This window comes from Ranitomeya variabilis, chromosome 6 (assembly GCF_051348905.1).
Source record: "Ranitomeya variabilis isolate aRanVar5 chromosome 6, aRanVar5.hap1, whole genome shotgun sequence".
NCBI classification, from domain to species: domain Eukaryota; kingdom Metazoa; phylum Chordata; class Amphibia; order Anura; family Dendrobatidae; genus Ranitomeya; species Ranitomeya variabilis.
In genome coordinates this window covers 267,506,539-267,527,808 of record NC_135237.1, presented here as the reverse complement: position 1 = coordinate 267,527,808, position 21,270 = coordinate 267,506,539, and the positions used below count along the sequence as shown (strand labels likewise).

The 21,270-nt window shown below is 39.5% G+C and overlaps 1 protein-coding gene across 1 annotated transcript in view; it reads right to left on the bottom strand.

The window, feature by feature from the left end:
• Window positions 1–21,270, bottom strand: part of ADAMTS16 (ADAM metallopeptidase with thrombospondin type 1 motif 16) — a 370,445-nt gene that overhangs the window by 26,035 nt on the left and 323,140 nt on the right. The window contains exon 18 of the mRNA XM_077269610.1: window positions 10,331–10,457. Within this exon, the coding sequence (XP_077125725.1) occupies window positions 10,331–10,457 (127 nt within the window). The remainder of the gene's footprint in view (window positions 1–10,330; window positions 10,458–21,270) is intronic.

Genomic DNA, 21,270 nt, shown 5'->3' with positions numbered 1-21,270 from the left:
GACAACGGCATTAACGGAGAGCCAACACAGCAGCAGGTCTTTCTATGCGCCCATCGCTGCACCTGTGATGTGATCGCATGTCGCCGGGTTGCTAGGACAGTCCGGGGTCTGTTCAAGACCTATGTGCTTCTCAATCTGGAGTTCCCATTAAACCTTGCCGGGCTTCAAAGGAGACCATAATTTTTACTATATGTAGCAATACTGTAGTATTTCTGTGTATAGCACAGGCAATCAGACTATCGTATGTTCAAGTCTCGTAAAGGGGACTAGAAAGTATAGTGAAAATGCAAATAAAATATTTTAAAAAATACGGAAAAAAAATAAAAATATGAAAGTCAAATCACTCTCTTTCTCCCTTTAAAAATAGAGATACTAAAAAAATTTAAAAAATTCACATGTGGTATTTCAGAGTTCAGAAAAGTCAGTTCTTTGAAAATATAAAAACAATTAACCCAATTGATAAACTCCATAAATGGAAAAAAAAATTAAGAACGGGAAAATTATCATTTCCCGCTTGCTGCAATACGACAAAAAAAACAGTGATCAAAACATCATATCTATCCCAAAATGGAAGCAATAATACCATCAACTTTCACCACAAAAAAAAAGGCCATCACACAGCTCCATTGACCAAAAAATGAAAACGGTATGGGTTTAAAAAAATGGTAAAAGTAAAAAAGGGGGAGAAGCCAGCGCTGCTTGTGGTCAGAACGCAAAACATAAAGTGCACATGCACATATTGATTTCTAACTGAGTTTCAAAAATGAGACATTTAGCAAACAATTGATCAATTCTTTGAGCCACCCCGCCACTTCACGGCATTCTCATAATGGGGAAGTCCTACTCTACGTTTTTTATATTCGCTGTGCCATTACGGAGTCTAAAAAGCAAGACCACATTAAATGCAACCTGTACCTGAAGCATTTCTGAATCACTCCCATGGCACCAGAGAGGACAGCACAGATAAAGGTTGATCAATTGTTTGCTAAATGTCTCATTTTGAAATACAGTTAGAAATTAGTATGTGCATGTGCACTTTATGTATTGCATTCTGACCATACGCAGTGCTGGCTTCTCCCCTCTTTTGCTTTTACATTGGTATGTGGCTGACCACAACTGTTGCCACGCACGCTGGGTTATGTACGCCATTCTATCTGTGTTCACTGTGATTGATAGGCTGCTGTACACACACACACAGCAGCCCTGCCCTGCCCTAGGCTCTGTTTAATTGTGCACCTGTGTCTCAGCCTGTCTCACCCTTTATCCGTGGTGCTGGTTGGGCAGTGTGGGGGTTAAACCTGAAATGTCTATGGCTGGACCTGGTCAACCTTTATCTGCGCTTGCCCTTTCTGGCACCATGGGAGTGATTCAGAAATGCTTCAGGTACAGCTTGCATTTATGTGGTCTTGCTTTTTAGGAGGCCTTTATGGCACAGCGAATATAAAAAAACATAGAGTAGGACTGCCCCATTATGAGAATGCCGTGACGTGGCGGGGTAGCTCAAAGAATTGATCAATTGTTTGCTAAATGTCTCATTTTGAAATACAGTTAGAAATTAGTATGTGCATGTGCACTTTATGTATTGCGTTCTGACCATAAGCAGTGCTGGCTTCTCCCCTCTTTTGCTAAAAAAATAGTAACCTAAATCTAAGAAAAAAAAAAAAACCTTTCTTTTTCACCGATAAATTAATAAAAAAATGGACAAGTTTTGTATTGCCATAATCATACTGATGAGCAGAATCATACTGAGATGTCATTTGTCCCACACAATGTACACTGCAAAAACAATTCCCAAAATACCATGTCAGAATTGCATTTTTTTCCACAATTCCTCCCCACTTGAATTTTTGTCTCGATTTCCAGAACACTATGTGGAAAATGTATGGTGTCATTCCAAAGTACAACTTGTCCCGAAAAAAGCAAGCCCTCATATGTCTATGTGGAAAGAAAAGTAAAATAGTTAGTAAAATAGTTATGACCCTGGCAAACAGGTGAGAAAAAACAGAAAACGAGAAAAAAAAAAAAGATACATAGTAGAATCACTAGGTTATTGACAACAGTGAGGATTTTTAACACTTTTACCCCGAGGGTGGTTTGTATGTTAATGACCAGGTCAATCCTTACAATTCTGACCAATGTCCCTTCATGAGGTTATAACGCTAGAAGGCTTCATCGGATCCTCGTGATTCTGACATTGTTTTCTCGTGACATATTGTACTTCATGATAGTGGTAAAATTTCTTTGATATGACTTGTGTTTATTTGTGAAAAAAATGGAAATTTGGGAAAAATGTTGAAAATTTAGCAATTTTCCAACTTTGAATTTTGAAGCCCTTAATTCACACAGATATGTCACACAAAATAACTTAATAAGTAACATTTCCCACATGTCTACTTCACATCAGCACAATTTTGGAACCAATTTTTTTTTTTGTTAGGGAGTTATAAGGGCAAAAATTTTACCAGCGATTTCTCATTTTTACAACACCATTTTTTTTAGGGACCACATCACATTTGAAGTCACTTTGAGGGGTCTATATGATAGAAAATACCCAAAAGTGACACCATTCTAAAAACTGCACCCATCAAGGTGCTCAAAACCCCATTCAAGAAGTTTATTAACCCTTCTGGTGCTTCACAGGAATTTTTGGAATGTTTAAAAAAATGAACATTTAACTTTTTTTCACAAAAAAATTACTTCAGATCCAAATTTTCTTATTTTCCCAAGGGTAACAGGAGAAATTGGACCCCAAAAGTTATTGTTCAATTTGTCTTGAGTATGCTGATACCCCATATTTGGGGGGAACCACTGTTTGGGCGCACGGCAGAGCTCGGAAGGGAAGGAGCGCCATTTTACTTTTTCAATGCAAAAATTGGCTGGAAATGAGATCGGACACCATGTCACGTTTGGAGAGCCCCTGATGTGCCAAAACAGTGGAAATCCCCAGAAATGACACCATTTTGGAAACTAGACCCCCCAAGGAACTTATCTAAATGTGTGGTGAGAACTTTGAACCCCCAAGGGCATACAGTCATAAAATAAAAAATCATATATTTTCCACAAAAATGATCTTCTCACCCCCAATTTTAATTTTCCCAAGGGTAACAGTGCCCCAAAAATTACTGTCCAATTTGTCCTGAGTACGCTGATACTCATTATTTGGGGGTAAACCACTGTTTGGGCGAATGGCATTGCTCGGAAGGGAAGGAGTGCTGTTTGACTTTTTTAATGCAAAATTGGCTGAAATTGAGATCAGACACCATGTTGCGCTTGGAGAGCCCCTGATGTGCCTAAACAGTGTAAACCACCCACAAGTGACCCCATTTTGGAAACTAGACCCCAAGGAACTTATCTAGATGTGTGGTGAGAAATTTGAACCCCCAGGTGTTTCACTAAATTTTATAAGGCCTGGGCGTGAAAATAAAAAAAATCATATTTTTTCCACAAACATGATCATTTAATCCCCAATTTTCCCGAGGGTAGCAGGAGAAGTTGGACCCCTAAAGTTGTTGTCCAATTTGTCCTGAGTATGCTGATACCCCATATGTGGGAGAAAACTACTGTATGGGCACACGTCGGGGCTCGGAAGGGAAGTAGTGACGTTTTGGAATGCAGACTTTGATGGAATGGTCTGCAGGCATCATGTCGCGTTTGGAGAGCCTCTGATGTGCCTAAACAGTGGAAACCCCCCAATTCTAACTCCATCCCTAACCCCAACACACCCCTAACCCTAAACCCAACCCTAACCATAACCCTAACCACAAACCTAACCCTAACACATCCCCTAACCCTAATCCCAACCCTATCCCTAATCCTAACCGTAACCGTAATCCTAACTTTAGCCCCAACCCTAACCCTAATGGGAAAAAGGGAATAAATACTTTTTTTATTTTATTATTTTTCCCTAACTAAGGAGGTGATAAAGGGGGTTTGATTAACTATTTATAGCAGGTTTTTATAGTGGGTTTTCATGTTTGGCAGCTATCACACACTAAAAGACACTTTTTTTTTGCAAAAAATAGTTTTTGCATCACCACATTTTGATAGCTATAATTTTTCCAGATTTTGGTCCACAGAGTCATTGGAGGTCTTGTTTTTTGCGGGACGAGTTGACATTTTAATTGGTACTATTTTTGGGCACATGACATTTTTTGATCGCTTTTTATTCCAATTTTTGTGAGGCAAAATGAGGAAAAACCATCAATTCATTAATTTCTTTTTTTTTTTGGGGGGGGGGGGATTGTGGTAAAATTGATAAAACAGTTTTATTCTTCGGGTCGGTATGATTACAGCAATACCTCATTTATATAATTTTTTTATGTTTTGTCGCTTTTATACAATACAAACTATTTTACATAAAAAATAAATAGTTTTGCATCACTTTATTCTGACAGCTATAACTTTTTTATTTTTCTGGTAATGGAGCTATATGACAGCTTGTTTTTTGTGGGACAAGATGATGTTTTCAGAGGTACCATGTTTATTTATATCTGTCTTTTTGATCGCGTGTTATTCCACTTTTTGTTCAGCAGTATGATGATAAATATGATGATATTTATGGTGTTCACTAAAGGGGTTAACTAGTGGGACAGTTTTATAGGGCAGGCCATTATGAATGTGGGATACCAAATATGTGTAATTTTACTGTTTTGATTTTTTTTCACTCAAATATATTTTTATTGATAGAATAAATATTTATTTGTTATTATTATTTTTTATTATTTTGTAAAATATTTAAAAAAATGATTAATTTTTTTTAATTCATTCTTATTTTTCCACTTTGTCCCACTATGGGACACTCATTTTCTGCAGGCTGATCACTTCTATAGCATGCAGATCTGCATGCTACAGAAGCTGTTAGCGCAGCAGCTTCTGTGCACTAACCTTAGAGACTTCCTGACATGCACTGTGCATGATAGGAAGTCTCTCAGCTCTGGAGACCCGGATGTTGTCATGACGACATCGTGTCCCTATGGTAGCGATCGGGACCCTGCGGCGTGTCGCGGGGTCTCCGATCCAAAGGCAGAGGCCGTCAGCCCCCATGTTTTATCGCAGTGTTTGACCGCAGTGTTCTGGGGGTTAAAGTGCCTGGAGCGGTCCATTACCATTCCTGGCACTTAATGTTGGGAGTCAGCTGTGAGAATCAGCTGACACCCGGCCCTGATCAGCCGCACACTCCCCTGTGTGCGCAGCCGATCCGTAATGACGTACTGTTCCGTCCATGGGGATTTAGTTCCAGGTCACGTGGACGGAATAGCACGTCGGATGGCAGAAATGGGTTAATAATAAGTTAATTGCAAAGTTGTTAGTAGTTTACAAGTACTGTGCAATTCCACCAATATAAAAATGTGGAATAACCAGTATTTTACTCATTTATAGAGCGCCTTTAATTCCATAGTGCTTTACAGACATCATCATCACTGTCCTCACTGGAACTCACAAGCTAAACTGCCTATCAGTATTTCTTAGGAGTGTGGGAGGAACTGGAGGAAAGACACACAAACAAGGGAGGAACATACAAACTCCTTGCAGACCTTGTCCTTGGTGGGATTTGACCCCAGGGCTGCAAAGCAAGAGTGCTAACAATTAAGGCAATATATACAAATATAATAGATAACACATATATTAAACTATATGACAGAGATACATTACACATATGTATATGAACATACCATACACATTCCACACTTATACATAAACTTTACACACACACGTACCAGGGTTTCCTACTACATTGAGAATGTAGCTTCATAGGCATAGAGTGGTATAATAATAATCAGGGCAGACATTAGGGCCAGGCAGACCAGGCAGCTGCCTAGGGCTCCTGCTCCTCCAGGGGCCCTCAGCCATTGGTGTGCCACTGTGGGGTCCCTGAGTAAGAGCGGCCCAGCGCCACCCACCCACATCGTAGATGCTGATGCAGTTGAAAGCAGTGATGGAGGAGAGAGCGTCACGTGATGCTCCCTCTCCCATCTCTTCCCCTATTCCTCAGCATGTGTCAGCAGTGGAGCTGATGAGATGCTGAGCTCTTCAGAAGCCAGAGCAGCGGGGAATGAGGAGGAGAGGTAAGTAGTGTGTGTGTATGCATTATAGTGTGTGTGTCTGCACTATACTGTGTGTGGTTGTGTGGGGGGCTGCATTACACTGTGATTGGGAGGCTGCATTACACTGTGTATGTGAGGGCTGCATTATACTGTGTTTGGGAGCTTCACTATACTGTGAGTGTTGGGCTGCATTATACTGTGTGTGTGGGGAGGTTGCATTATATTGTGTGTGATGGGCTGCATTATACTGTGTGTGTGGGCTGCTTTGTACTGTGTGGGGGGGGCTGTAGTATACTATTTGTGTGTGGGGCTGCATTATATTGAGGGGGCTGCATTATACTGTGAGCGGGGCTGCATTATATTCTGAGGAGGCTGCAGAATACTCTGAGGGGGCTGGAGTATACTCTGAGGGGCCTGCAGTATACTCTGAGGGGTGCATTATACTGTGAGGGGGCTGCATTATACTGTGAGGGGGTTGCATTTTGCTCTATGAAGGGCTACATTATACTGTGTGTGGTGCTGCATTATACTCTATGAGGGGGCTGCAGTAATAGTATACTCAAAGGTGCTGTATTATACTCTATTAAGGACCATGGTCAGTGCATTGTACCATATGTACTATTTGGGACCTACATTATACTGTATTGAGGACTATCTCTCGTCATCATTTTTCCTCAGCCGGTGTAAAGAGGCTGGTAATCAGTGTTAGAAGTAATAATAATAGAGACAGAGAGAAAGTCTGTCTCTCTTTCTTATTCATCAACCACTCATACGTACACAGGCCCATCCAGAGACCCTGCTACAGCAGCACAGAGTATGTCAGTGACTACACCACTTGTCTGTCTCTCTCTGTCTGCCTCTCTTTGTCTCTCTCTCTGCCTGTGAATCTGTCTGCCAGTCTCACACTCTCTGACTGTCTCTCTCTGTCTGTGTCTCTCTCTTGCTCTCTGTCTCTCCATCTGTGTGTATATCTCTCTGTCTCTCCATCTGTCTGTGTCTCTCTCTCTCTCTTTGCCTGTCTTAGACATTGGTCACTGACACATTCTGTGCTGCTGTCGTAGAGTCGTAAAGCAAAAAAAAAAAAAAAAAGGGGTCAACCTAACTAATAAAATTAACATGTTAATTTAACGTCATAATGAATGTGGTCAACAAATTAAATTAAGACCTATTACGGAATTACTATTTTTGCTATTTCCAGCTCTTAAAAAAATAGAATAAAAATTTATAAAAAAAAATAAGTCCAATAATCCCATCAAAATAGTTTAGCCTAATATCAATATACTTCACTAATATAATTTGTATTTCCAAAAGTTTCCCAATTCTCCACTTCCAGTTTGTGTTCAGCAAATGAGAGGATTTGCTCTGTCGGCACTCCGGTTTGTGAAAGGAGCTGGCTCACTGCCTCATTTCAATGGCCAAGTCACTTTCTCGGTCTTATCATGACAGAAAGAGAACCAGTAAGCCAATCTCCTGCAAATAAACCTCTGACGATATCCCAACAAAAAAAAACCTCCCATGTTGAGAACAAAGTGGGACTGCAGGTTCCAGTACTGATAGTTGAAGATTTTTGCACCTTTGGAAATAAATATATTAGTAACTTGTGGGTCTTTACAACATGAGCTCAATTACATGTTCAGTGTTTTGTTATGAAGTGGAAACCCCTTTAAATGTAAATACATCTAGTTATATACTGGCAAGATTGGGATGTAACACTGATTCAGGCTAAAAAACTAATCCACCCAGTGTCCCCTCCCCAACCCTAACCTTTGCCGAGCGAGAATATATTTTCATTGTTGAGAGTGGTAGACTCTTGGCAGCGATTTATCATCTGAAGGAACCAAGAATTCAGTCTCTTTTATGGTCACTTTAACATTTGAGCTCTTAGAAAGTTGGGTGATAACTCTTGTAGGGATGTAATAGTTTAAAAATTAGTTGTCATCCGGCTGTTCCTGAAACTTCTAAGTCAGAGAGCTAAGAAACCAATCCAATGGACATAAAGAAAGTGAGGAACCTGGGAAAAACTGTAGAAGTGCTTGTGGATAATTCAGTCACCAGACCTGCATCCATTTCTATCTTGATTTGAGTTGATGCAAATATTTCTGCTGTGCAGGCGAAGGATTATGACATCAGTGGGATTTATTTAAGAATGACAAATATATCTGTCTCAAGTGAATTATAAAATATGCCGTGTAACACCGCTATCATAAATAATCTATGTCTCCTGCATTACTAAAGGCTCTTAAAGCCCCACTGGGCCCAGTGCTCACTAAGGTAACTAGCAGATGTCTGATTAGTGACAGCAAATGTCCATTTCTAAATCTCTTCCAAAATACGCCGAGGCTGCTTTCTGCTGTCTACACTTCGTCAGTTTTTATTAAAATATTAAACTGGTTTACTTGACCTAATGTCAGTCTTATTTTTCAACTTGTGAAATATTATCTTTGCATGCTCAGATATGTAATTAAAAAGGATTGACAGCAGAAAGAGCATCTCAGAAACCCTTATTTTAATAGGAAGCTTGGAACATATTTTAAAAAAGGGTGCGAAAATAGCAGTTGTAATGTTATGTCTATAACCAAGGTAGCTGATCTAAATTGTAAAAAAAAAAAAAAGACTGAAAATAGAAACATGATTGTTAATCGTTACAATTTTTAGATCTAGCTACACACTTAATGTAAGAGATCTACAAGTTCCGTTCACAAATGTTTATGTATTCATCATATATAAAGGTGATAGTTTATTTGGGGTGCATAGCATTCATATACTCAGAGCACGTCCTTTCCTAAGTGACCACTAGTTGTGTTCATGAATCTACATAAACTGAAATAGTCATATGAAGTTCTAGCTATTAGTATATTCACACCAGATGGACAAATTGCAGAAATCTATGCTTCTGTTCTTTTCATCTAAATGAGCCCTGTAGAAATCCATGTAAGAGCGGCAGAATCAGCCCCATTCTCATGCATAGAAGCTGACTTTTAGTTATAGACATTTCTGCAACAAATCTAACACTTGTGAATTGGTTTCCTGCACAAAAATGCCTATAACGAGATTTTGATTTGCCAACAACTCACAGCTTGCTGATGTTTTGCCCACAAAACAGCTTTATTTTCAAGTCCAGTCATGTCCAGTCCAGTCATGTATTGTCATTTGTCCTGCTGTCCTCTACTATACCGTTAGATAATGAAACATTAGACAACCTCAAAACTATGCTTCATCCAAGCGCTTGGAGGGGTACAGGAAGTGTACAGGATTCTTTTTTAATTTTCTTCTGTAACTGTGCTCAAATTGGAAAATTAATTTTACACTAGTCATTTACGGCATTGCCAAAAATTGATCTTAGCTCCTCCCCTTTTCTACTTCGAGCATCCTCACAGCACTCTGCTACTTAGTAGACAGTTTCTTATGTACTATGTACTGGCGTCTGGGGTAAAAATTCACTTGGCCTTATTGACATTTCAAAATTATTGGAATATAGTAAGGCTTCATTCATACATCAGTATTTTTGATAGTATTTCAACAGTAATGGTATGCCAAAATCAGGAGTCTCCAAAACACAGAACAGCTGTCAAGCTTTCAACTATAGTTTTTCTTTGCAACTTCCAATCCTGATTTTGGCATTCAAACACTGATGCAAATTACTGACCAAATACTGACGTGTGAGTGAGGCGTTAGGATAGGCTATCAATATCAGTTTGGTGGGGTTCAACACTAGGCATCAGAAGTTTGACCAGGGTGCTGCAATTCTGAAACATCTTCAATGTTTACATTGATCTGCAATGCATTAAAGCAAATAGGAGTACAGTACAATACCCAACAGAGTGGCTACTAAGGAGACAGTATTCAGATATACAGAGCAATGTCAATTGTAGTGTTCTTGTGAGTGACGTGGCCCCTTTAAACAGCCGATCGAGAGTGTGCCAGGAGATGAATCCCTACCAATCTGGCATTGATGGCTTATTCTTCAATAAAATAATTTATTAACATTGTACAGTAATTCTAAAAAAAAAATATTTCACAAAACCTCTGATATGAAGGTATTCACATAGTTGCTTAATGTTAGAACATTAGTAGTTACTCCTCAATAGCAAAGTTAAGGAGGTGGTTGAGGTTGAACGAATATAATTACAAATCTGTAGATAATAAGTAACTGTGTGCTTGAAGACTATTTAGTCTGTGCTTTTGGGGCCTCAGCCACAAGCACTAAAAGCTATTTGCTAGAAGTCCAAATTATTTTAACACAATGTCATGACTTCCTTTATTATATGTGCAGATTTGTGACTTACCCTGGGGTACAAGCTTGTAAGTTGCAGGGCACCCGTCCTGTAATAGGTCGATTCTTTGCATTACAGAATGAAGTATTGACTTGAATCCGCAGATCTTTGTAGCATGCGTCTTTGGTGTTCATGTAACCTGCAATAGGACAAACAACCTGCATCTTATTATTTTCCCACAATTAGGCTACTTTCACACTGGCATTTTTTGTCCTCCATCGCACTGTGTCGTTTTGGACAAAAAATGCATCCTGCAAAAGTGCTTGCAGGATGCGTTTTTTCTCCATTGACTTGCATTAGCGACGCATTGCGACGGATTGCCACACGTCGCATCCGATGCGTTGTGCTTTGGCGGACTATCGGAACAAAAAAAACGCTGATGTAACGTTTTTTGCTGCCGACGGTCCGCTTTCTCCGACCGCGCATGCGCGGCCGGAACTCCGCCCCCACCTCCCCGCACCTCACAATGGGGCGGCGGATGCGCTGGAAAAATGCATCTGCTGCCCCCGTTGTGCGGCGTATACAACGCTTGCGTCGGTAACCTCGGCCCGACGCACTGCGACGGGCTGAGCCCGACGCTAGTGTGAAAGAAGCCTTAGACAGATTTTAATTACAAATCTAGGATACTTTTTACCTTTGATGAGCATAGTATCCCTTATAAATATCTTTAAACTTTAACCACTATTTGCTTTATTTTAAAATCCACTACTATTCTCCCTATCCTGCTAATATCTACACTCACCGGCCACTTTATTAGGTACACCATGCTAGTAACGGGTTGGACCCCTTTTTGCCTTCAGAACTGCCTCAATTCTTCGTGGCATAGATTCAATAAGGTGCTGGAAGCATTCCTCAGAGATTTTGGTCCATATTGACATGATGGCATCACACAGTTGCCGCAGATTTGTCGGCTGCACATCCCAAAGATGCTCCATACAAGGCAGGATGGATCCATGCTTTCATGTTGTTTACGCCAAATTCTGACCCTACCATCCGAATGTCGCAGCAGAAATCGAGACTCATCAGACCAAGCAACGTTTTTCCAATCTTCTACTGTCCAATTTCGATGAGCTTGTACAAATTGTAGCCTCAGTTTCCTGTTCTTAGCTGAAAGGAGTGGTACCCGGTGTGGTCTTCTGCTGCTGTAGCCCATCTGTCTCAAAGTTCGACGCACTGTGCGTTCAGAGATGCTCTTAGGCCTACCTTGGTTGTAACGGGTGGCGATTTGAGTCACTGTTGCCTTTCTATCAGCTCGAACCAGTCTGCCCATTCTCCTCTGACCTCTGGCATCAACAAGGCATTTCCACCCACAGAACTGCCGCTCACTGGATTTTTTTTCTTTTTCGGACCATTCTCTGTAAGCCCTAGAGATGGTTGTGCGTGAAAATCCCAGTAGATCAGCAGTTTCTGAAATACTCAGACCAGCCCTTCTGGCACCAACAACCATGCCACGTTCAAAGGCACTCAAATCACCTTTCTTCCCCATACTGATGCTCGGTTTGAACTGCAGGAGATTGTCTTGACCATGTCTACATGCCTAAATGCACTGAGTTGCCGCCATGTGATTGGCTGATTAGAAATTAAGTGTTAACAAGAAGTTGGACAGGTGTACCTAATAAAGTGGCCGGTGAGTGTATATCTGGGTTGTTGTTTTTAGTTTTTTTTAACCTTTTTACTTTGCTTCCTTTGATGTTTCATTTAATGGGAATCTCAAATGGGTTGTCAGAGGAGAAAGGTCCTGGAGTCAATTACACGTAACTTCTATTACCCCCAAACAGGACGACGTCAGTGGGATTCTTTCACTGCCATCCCATGATAATGTCCGGGGTAAATCACGATGATGGAGGCAGGGAGAAGTGACTGCAGCTTTTTTCACAGCATCCATGCTACTTCTGCAATCCTTGCCCCACAGCTTATGTTCTCACCACCTATTTCACTGAAATAAGACATCATCAAGGGCAGTGACAGAAAAAGGGTAAGTATTAACAGCTTCATCCAACAGTTTCTATCACCACACCGGAAATGAAGGGCGCCCTAGTTTTAGGGCAGTTACAGAAGCTGTGAGTCAGTGCTGCTGTCACTTACCCTGCCTCCATCACAGCAACTGATTCCAGACATCACCAAGAGACTTCAGTGAAAGAAGCTGAGGTAAGTTACCACAGCACCACCCCCAGATAACATGTCACTTCAGAAAGGGTGAGTGAAGCTGTGGGGATGTGACAGCATTACCATCCTACTGTCACCTCCCATTTGACACTCACCTTGAACAAAATGTCACAGGAAGTGAAGTAATACAAAAAAATTATAGTGATTAGCTGCATAGAGAGAATGGCAGGAATTTTAAAATAAAGCTAATTATAACAGTGGTTAGTGCCTAAAAATAAATATTTATAAAGGGCATTGGAGGTATCAGATTTAAGAAAATATTAGAGAGCTGATTTAAGGCATTCTCTGGTACTGGTAAATTGTTGCTAATTAATAGTTGATTAATAATGATAACTATGCATTATTTCTACCTATTTTCAAAATCTCTACTTGAGGTAATTCTTATTTACGGTGCTTCCAAAATGTGTATTTGAAATATCTAGAGACTGCAAAAAACAGCAAAAAGAGTTGTTTTAATATAAATGCCTGTTGAGAATGCCTGACTTACTGTAGATGCAGTATGCAAATAAATTTGATTTTAGTTTTGTGGGGTAAATCTAGTAAATGCCTATTTAACTGCAGTATTTACACAAGAAAATCCCATGGCAGACCACATGATCAGGGATACTATAAATTCTCCATTAAATGCCACCTACTTATCAGAGCAGGAAGTACGGCGCTGCCTCAAAAGAACAAGAGAAGGCAAATTCCCATGTCCGGATGGTATGCACCCCCAAGTACTGCATGAATTAAGTACTGTGATAGAGACCATTATTTTTAATATCAACAGATTGAATAACAACAAGGTCTGTGTCACAGGACTGGTGCATAACAAATGTGGTGCTAATATTAAAAAAGGGAATAAAATTTGAGCCTAGAAATTATAGGCCAATAAGTTTACTTTCTACTGGTGGCAAAATTAAGATCTTCGAAGAAATGCTATCCCAAAGAATCTTAGTAACGATAATCTCATGACCCAGAATCAACATGGGTTTATGAGGGATTAGTCCTGTAACAAATCTGATCAGCTTCTGCGAGGAGATACGTTCTAGAAAGGACAGGGGAAATACAGTGGATGTTGTCTATAGGGACATTTCAAAGGCGTTTGATATGGTGCCATACAAGAGGTTGGTTTATAAAATGAATGTAATGGGACTAGGGGAAAATATGTGTAACTGAGTTAACAACTGCCTCAGTGATAGGAGACAAAGGATTGTTATTAAAGGTTGACACTTGGATTGGGTCACAGTTAACAGGAGTCAGTATTGGGTCCTCTTTTTAACATTTATTAATGACCTTGTAGAGGGCATGCAGATTACAATCTCAATATATGAAAATTATTTTAAACTCTGCAGGGTAATCAACACAGAGGTAAATAACAATGTTACAGACTATTTTATATAAGCTGGAGGCGTGTGCTGATAAATGGCAAAATACGTTTAACGTAGATAAATATAAGGTTATGCCCTTGGACAGATTAATTAAAATGTATAATTATGCACTAAATTGTAGAACACATGGCAAAACTGTCACTGAAAGACTTGGTCAAATGGGTGAATGGCAAACTCAACATATCAGTACCAGGCAGCTGCTGCCAAAGCAGGTAAAATAATGGGATGTATTAAAGGAGGCATAGATGATTGTGACAAGAACATAGGTTTGCCTATATATAATTCTCTGGTGCTACCACACATAGAATACTGAGTACAATTTTGGTCTCTGCTGTATAAGAAAGACATAGCTGCACATGAGCAGGTGCAGAGAAGAGCAACCAAGGTTATTAAGGGAATGAGTGACCTGCAATACCAGGATGGATTATCACACTTGGGTTTTTTTCGTTAGGAAAAATGAAGGCTTAGGCGTGATCTTATTACAATGTAGAAATATATGAGGGGACAGTACAGAGAGCGCTCTAATGCTCTTTTTATACCTAGAAATCACTGAAAAATTCAATAAATTATCCCTCCATTAGACATATCACTGATATGAGATATAATTCAACGTTATTAAATCTAAAAAATAGCTGTAGGCACAATTCACCCTCTGAAAGATATTATGAGACTGACTAATACAAACATAAACCAACGTCTCAACAATATATATATAGGGTGAGGTGACAATTCACACTCACTCTCCAGCCTATAATCTCTACGCATTTCGTCGTTCAAACTATAGACGACTCATCAGGAGAACTTATTATATATTGACCTTTAATCTAATGGGACAAAACAGAACCCCCTAAAAAAATAAATAACCTGTCATCCCAAAATAGCCATCAAACTATCTATGGGCTGACCCCAGATTTAAAGTTCTCAATAGACTCAAGTTCAACTTAACTAGCAGTGAGTCAGCAAAAAAGAATGTATGAGGATACAGTCTAATAGTTGTTTTTCCTATAGGAACTGACCCAATTATTATGTAGCAGCTGTAAGTCAATAGTGCATACTAGGGTTGAGCAACTTTTGCTTTTTTAGGATCGAGTCGGGTCTCGTGAAACCCGACTGTCTCGAAAGTCGGATCGTGTGAAATTGGCTGATTATTGTGAAAAGTCGGGGCCAACCGAAACACGAAACCCAATGCAGGTCAATGGGGAGATTTTTTTTTTCTCTCTCTCTCTCTCTTTCGTCCCTGCAAAGTTTGTGTTTCACTGTGCAAATCGCTATATCCCAAACGTTAAGATGGCGGTTTTACCCCCTGTGACGCCGCACAAAGCAAGCCGGAACCTATGTCATCACGCTGCCCACACTCCTTCATTGGCTGAAAAAATGGCGGAGAAAGCGTCACATGAAACGCGACTTTGGCGCAAAGATCGCCGACCGCATGGCCGATCCCACAGTGGGATCGGGTCGGGTTTCATGAAACCCGACTTTGCTGAAAGTCGGCGACTTTTGAAAATGTCCGATCCGTTTCACTCAACCCTAGTGCATACCAACTGTCCTTTACTACACTCCCATTCCAGACAGCCCACTATGGGCCATTCAAAGAGCACTTATTCATAATAATTATACTGATCTTCTAAATATCTTGATTGCACATATCCCTCCCTAGTCTTTATCATGATATTGCACTCATTCCCTAACCAGCCACAGCATGGTTATTTATGGGAAGCTGCTGCTTGCGTACAATTATCATGTCATCCCCAGATCTAAATCATAATTTCAGCATGATAGTTCAAAGCTATCCGCCTCTCTGGTCATGCCGATATTCTATTTGCATGCACCATCCCTATGCTCTAGCTGACTTCCCTAAAGTGGCTGTTCGGTGTCTAACATTTCTAAGAGGAGCACGTTCCATGTGCACCCTTATAGAAGGTTGTATAGTTAGTGGCGCTGACAACGCTGGACATTTAAAAACATAGCCACACCCCCTTAGTGACGTCACACCTAGAAACAGATGCAAAAGGTTCTACCTGGACATCAGAGCTGGGTCTACACCCCTGCGATGTCACGGAGGAGTCAGCCATGACACCTAATAAACAACAGTGTTCTCCATGCAGGCAAGCACCATGCAGTTTCTAAACAGTCGTAAGTTACCTAAGAGGAGCACTGCATCAACCACAGTAAGTAAAGGTGTATATGATCCATTTACGATAGTATTGATGGATCACAATATAGTGGTACTACTGCAGAAGGGCACAAAACACATCAACACTCATGACACCACAGGCAAGCGAGTGAGCTGTACCCATTAGGTCTACACTATCAGGGGACTTCCGCAGGCAGGAAAAGTGAAGTATGCACGAATAAACTAATTAGAAGCAAATTTTTGTTAAATGGGCAGTGATGAAGTCCAAATGCCCCATCTTCTGTATATTAAGTAAATAGATAACTAGGGGCAATGTTATCCAAGATGCTGGTACAAGCCCTAATTTTCCAATAAATGGGACATATGAAATCGCATCATTCAAACCCAGTGGTTTCACACTTAAAATGGAAAATCTACTGAGCCTGATTGCGTAAAACCCTCTTGTCAACCTCCATTCCCTGAAATCTCAAACATCGGGCATCATCTCCATGGTGTAGGCAGACATCTCTCGCTACTGGCTTATCATCTTTCCTATTAACATCTCCTACATGTTCCAAAATTGGTCTCCGAAATTGGTGAGTGGTCTTTCCTACATAGCATGAGATCACACTCAAGTATTTGATAAAATAGAGCAGTTTTGTGCCAATTAATTGATCCAACATCAAAAGTCAATTGAAAACGAAAGGAAGAACTACATTATTTTTACTGCAACCACGTTAGCTCATAAAAATGAAAAACTGTTAATGAAAATGCAAGATTACCGTAATACACAGAACTCATACCAAAATATTTTTTTCCCATCCATCTGCCCAACAAAATAAAAATTTAAAAAATCACAACTAGAATAAAATGCTGCAAGAAATAAAATCTTGCTTTTGCCACTAAACCTATTCCCAGAGCTATGAATTTTAATTTTTCCACTTTTGTTTTTCCTCATTTTCTTCCATGATTCATAACTTTTTCTCTTGGGGGTTTGATTATACTACAGAAAAGAGTGACAGCATTCAACAAGGTTGCAAGAGTAGAGAAAACTTTTATTCCTCCATCCTGATGGAGGAAAAAAACTTTTTGTACTGTTGCAGCCCCAGTGACAGCGGTCACTCTTTTCTGATTTATTGCCTATCTGCACACGGAGTTTTTTGCGGACTTTTCAAGATAAAATCTAAGTAGAAACTCAAAGTTTTTGAGGAGTTTTGAGATTTGGAGGAGGATTTAGATAGTTCCACTCTTTCTAATCATTTTTGAAGCAGAAACACTATGTGTGCACATAATCCTAAAAAGGAAAAATGTACAAATTGGCTTGTGTCATCAGTTTTTGAAACCCATTACTACTATTTTTCTTGATTACTTTTTGTCTATGGACCTTTAAATGACTTTTTTTCTTTTTTTGCAAAATCTGGTGTCTTGTTTATTTTGTTTTTTTTATCTGTATGCTCTTTACTGTTCAGGATAATTAATTTTATATTTTCAGAGGTTGGATTTTTATTGATGAGGAGATACCAAATATGTCTGTATATTTTTTATTTCTGTAGTTTTAGAAGGAGATTAGAACACAATTCAAAATCTATTTTTTAAATTATAGTATTTGCTTTTTTTTTTAGTAACCCTATGGAACTTGAACCTCTTCAATTGCTTGATTATACACTGCATAAATATGGTGTTGCAATTGGTATAGAAAATTATAGAGTAATATGGCAGTCAAGGGTGGCCCTCAGCAATCCAAGACAACTCATCAGCAGCCCGTGACTATATCTAGGGGCTCAAATGTGGACACTGGGAATCAGTTTATTTAAATTGCATGGTCAGAGCTTGACAGCAGCATTTAAATTGCTAAACAGCAGCTATCAGAGCCAACTCTGGTCACTGCTGTTACAAGCAAATATCGCCTGTGCAACATAGTTGGTCATCAACTTCTGAGCCTGCTTCATACATCTGAATACAACATAGGACGTAATATTAAGTCCTTCATTGGAAAGGTGTTAAAGCCAAGAACCACTGCTGGTCAGGAAACAGTTATTCAATTTCACTTCAATTTGTCATTTGGATAACAAAAAAGTTTTCTGGGATTTCCACCCAAGGAAATATCTAGTAATTAGATAAACCACAATCTTCTTAAATTGCCATTTTATTCAGTAGATTTGACATCTCAGACAATGGGACCAACTGTAGTGGTTGAAGAATTCTAGGAAATTAAAAGGTAATTGACAGTACTCGTAATTAGATACAAACTTCTCATCTTTTCCATGGCTGATCCTCTTGTCACCCACTACTAGAAACAAATAAACACTGTTCAAAGTTCCTAATCATGGACATTTCTCATTAGCAAAATGCTAGGTCATGTCTCCCCATGCCTTTCCAATCAGTGGCATGCGCAAAATGTAGTGATTTAATGTATAACAAAAGACAAAGCGAAAAGTTTTTCTGTGTGAGGGCCAGCTCCAATCTCTATGGAGAAACAAGCATAGAATTGTTTAACAATCCCATAATAATAACTAGCTCCAACATATGACTAATTCTTTGGCTGTAGTAGCATGGAGATCTGACATTGAACTCCACCATTATATCCTTTCTAAGATATGATAACTGTGTGCATATCATAAAATAGAGCCGACGTCTTTATTTATTAGTTCTTGGCGAGAGAGTTACTTTGAGACACCTCTCTCCATAGTTGGCAGATTTATGATAACTACTTGACTGTTCTAGATAGTAGGCAGGAAAGTGATCCAATAAGTAGGGCTTAAAGCATCATATCTTTTAACCCTTTCTCTGCAGTTTATTTAATGCCAATAAAGCCACATTCACATGCTCAGTATTTGGTCAGTATTTTACATCAGTATTTGTAACTCCAAACGTTGACTCCAGTTTCCACCCATTCGTTCCTCATTTGCTTTGTTGTGCATTTCCTGTTTTGGAGACATATTGCTTTAAGATTCCGGTCTTGACACTTTGATGTCTTCCTTGGTCTACCAGTATGTTTGCCTTTAACAACCTTCCCATGTTGTTTGGATTTGGTCCAGATTTTAGACACAGCTGTGTACAACCAACATTTTTTGCAACATTGCGTGATGATTTACCCTCTTTTAAGAGTTTGATAATCCTCTCCTTTGTTTCAATTGACATCTCTCATGTTGGAGCCATGATTCATGTCAGTCCACTTGGTGCAACAGCTCTCCAAGGAGTGATCACTCCTTTTTAGATGCAGACTAACGAGCAGATGTAATTTTATGCGTGTTAGTTTTGGGAATGAAAATTTACAGGGTGATTCCATAATTTTTTCCCTCATAATTGATTGACTCCATAATTTTTCTCCTATGCTTGGTTAAAAAAAGTAACCATTACTGACTACCACATTTTTTGTTCTTGATTTCTTTTAAGGTTTCTTAAAGCCAGAAATGTGCCATTTGAAATGACTTTAGTTTTGTGCCATGTCTGTGATCTGCTTTTTTTCTACACAATTAACCCCTTCATGACCCAGCCTATTTTGAACTAAAAGACCTGGCCGTTTTTTGCAATTCTGACCAGTTTCCCTTTATGAGTTAATAACTCAGGAACGCTTCAACAGATCCTAGCAGTTCTGAGATAGTTTTTTTTGTGACATATTGGGCTTCATGTTAGTGGTAAATTTAGGTTGATAATTTTTGCGTTTATTTGTGAAAAAAATGGAATTTTGGCTAAAATTTTGAAAATTTTAGCAATTTTCAAATTTTGAATTTTTATTCTGTTAAACAAGAGAGATATGTGACACAAAATAGTTAATAAATAACATTACCCACATGTCTACTTTACATCAGCACAATTTTGGAAACACATTTTTTTTGCTAGGAAGTTATAAGGGTTAAAATTTGACCATCAATTTCTCATTTTTACAACGAAATTTACAAAACCATTTTTTTTAGGGACCACCTCACATTTGAAGTCAGTTTGAGAGGTCTATATGTCTGAAAATACCCAAACGTGACACCATTCTAAAAACTGCACCCCTCAAGGTGCTCAAAACCACATTCAAGAAGTTTCTTAACCCTTCAGGTGCTTCACAGCAGCCGAAGAAATATGGAAGGAAAAAATGAACATTTAACCTTTTAGTCAGAAAAATGATCATTTAGAAACAATGTTTTCATTTTCACATGGGCAAAAAGATAAAATGGGTCCTAAAATGTGTTGGGCAATTTCTCCTGAGTACACCGATACCTCATATGTGGGGGTAAACCACTGTTTGGGTGCACGGCAGGGCTCGGAAGGGAAGGAGTGCCATTTGACTTTTGAATGAAAAATTAGCTCCAATCGTTAGCGGACACCATGTCGCGTTTGGAGAGCCCCTGTGTACCAAAAGATTGGAGCTCCCCCACAAGTGACCCCATTTTAGAAACTAGACCCCCCAATGAACTTATCTAGGTGCATAGTGAGCACTTTGAACCTCCAGGTGCTTCACAAATTATTCCGTAAAAATGAAAAAGTACTTTTTTTTCACAAAAAAATTATTTTAGCCTCAATTTGTTCATTTCCACAAGAGCAACAGGATAAAATTAATCCTAAAATTTATTGGGCAATTTCTCCTGAGTACACTGATACCTCACATGTGTGGGTAAACCACTGTTTGGGCACACGGCAGGGCTCGGAAGGGAAGGAGCGCCATTTGACTTTTTGAATGAAAAATTAGCTCCAATCGTTAGTGGACACCATGTTGCGTTTGGAGAGCCCCTGTGTGCCTAAACATTGGAGCTCCCCCACATGTGACCCCATTTTGGAAACTAGACCTCCCATGGAACTAATCTAGATGTGTGGTGACCACTTTAAACCCCCAAGTGCTTCACAGAAGTTTATAACGCAGAGCCATGAAAATAAAAAAATCATTTTTCTTTCCTCAAACTTATGTTTTAGCAAGCAATTTTTTATTTTCACAAGGGTAACAGGAGAAATTGGACCTCAATAGTTGTTGCCCAGTTTGTCCTGAGTATGCGGGTACCCCGTATGTGGGAGTAAACCACTGTTTGGGCACACGTCGGGGCTCAGAAGGGAAGTAGTGACATTTTGAAATGCAGACTTTGATGGAATGGTCTGCGGGCGTCACGTTGCATTTGCAGAGCCCCTGATATGCCTAAACAGTAGAAACCCCCCACAAGTGACCCCATTTTTGAAACTAGACCCCCCATGGAACTTATCTAGATGTGTGGTGAGCACTTTGAACCCCCAAGTGCTTCACAGACGTTTATAACGCAGAGCCGTGAAAATAAAAAATCATTTTTCTTTCCTCAAAAATTATGTTTTAGCAAGCAATTTTTTAT